The sequence below is a fragment of the Antrostomus carolinensis genome, unplaced genomic scaffold (assembly GCF_000700745.2).
Source record: "Antrostomus carolinensis isolate BGI_N321 unplaced genomic scaffold, ASM70074v2 scaffold44945, whole genome shotgun sequence".
Taxonomy (NCBI): domain Eukaryota; kingdom Metazoa; phylum Chordata; class Aves; order Caprimulgiformes; family Caprimulgidae; genus Antrostomus; species Antrostomus carolinensis.
The window spans coordinates 1-1467 of NW_010317885.1; the positions used below are offsets into that span (position 1 = coordinate 1).

At 51.3% G+C, this 1467-nt stretch overlaps 1 protein-coding gene across 1 annotated transcript; it reads right to left on the reverse strand.

Moving 5' to 3' along the window:
* Positions 1-469: 469 nt before the first annotated feature.
* On the reverse strand, positions 470-1037 carry LOC104525545 (leucine-rich repeat-containing protein 14-like; the record flags this gene model as incomplete). Its single annotated transcript, XM_010168725.1, has 1 exon — positions 470-1037. A coding segment is annotated over one exon (568 nt), but the record flags the coding sequence as incomplete, so codon positions are not given.
* Positions 1038-1467: the final 430 nt, after the last annotated feature.

Genomic DNA, 1467 nt, shown 5'->3' on the forward strand with positions numbered 1-1467 from the left:
TCCTGGTGACACGGCGCTGTCCCGGTGACACCGAATCCCCTGGGTTGGGGCTGATGTTGGTGTCATGGTGACAATAAAACAGGAAAACAGACTAAAAAAGGATGAAGTTGAGGAGAAACCACCAAATTTTAAGAGGAAGGAAGAGTTTCGGCGCCAACTCTCGGTGAGTTTTGGTGACGCCGCGGCGTGCGAAGGTTGAACGTTGCCCAAACTACGAGGTGAAGTAATCAAGGACACCATGTTGGCAAAGGCTGGAGGTCCAGATGGTGTCGCGGTGAAGGTCCAACGTTGCCCAAACTATGAGGTGACATCATCAAGGACACCATGTTGGCAAAGGCTGGAGGTCCAGATGGTGTCACGGTGAAGGTTCAACGTTGCCCAAACTACGAGGTGACATCATCAAGGACACCATGTTGGCAAAGGCTGGAGGTCCAGATGGTGTCGCGGTGAAGGTCCAACGTTGCCCAAACTATGAGGTGAAGTCATCAAGGACACCATGTTGGCAAAGGCTGGAGGTCCAGACAACATCGGTTCTACCAGAGCTCACCAGCATCCGGCACAACTCGGCGTTGAGCGCGGTGAGAAGTTCTTCATCCACCATATCCTCCTGGTTGGACAGGGAAGTTGAAGGAGATGACTCCTGGATGTAACAATCTGTAGGACACGGATAAACAACCAGCCGTAAATCTGGTAAAACCATCGTTTTCCACAAGAAATTTTTCAGTCCAGATGTTGAAATTGGGTTACCAAAAAATCCCAGATAACGGAGACGAGAACAACGACCAAGAACCGGTAACAAAACCTCTAACCCAGCGTCTGTCAGTCGACATTCCATCAGGTCCAAGTGGAGAAGAGAACTTGAAGTTTCCTTCAAAAGATGTTGAAGAGATTGGAGAAGATTTGTGGAAAAATCATGGCCGCTCAAATCTAATTTCTTCAAAGATGGAGCGTGGAAACTTTGGGAGAGGAAAGTGAAGTCACCAGGAAGGAGGTAGCAAAAGGCCAACTCCAGGCTTTCCAGTGGAGTTTGGAGGTCACTGTCAAGAGGAGGGGACACAACAAAGTCAATCAGGAGGTCACTATCGCTGGATTATTGGAGATCCCCCCCCCAGTTGGCCCAGTCAACCTTAAACCAGTAGGATCTGGATGAGTTGGAGATCCCCCAGTTGGCCCAGTCAACCCTACACCAGAGCTGAACTGGAGATCCCCCAGTTGTCCCCAGTCAACCCTACACCAGAGCTGAACGGGAGATCCCCCAGTTGGCCCAGTCAACCTTAAACCAGTAGGATCTGGATGAGTTGCAGACCCCCCAGTTGTCCCCGGCCAACCCAACCCCAGAGCTGAACTGGAGATCCCCCAGTTGGCCCAGTCAACCTTAAACCAGTAGGATCTGGATGAGTTGGGGATCCCCCAGTTGTCCCAGTCAACCCCACACCAGATCTGAACTAGGGACCCCCCAGTCGTCCC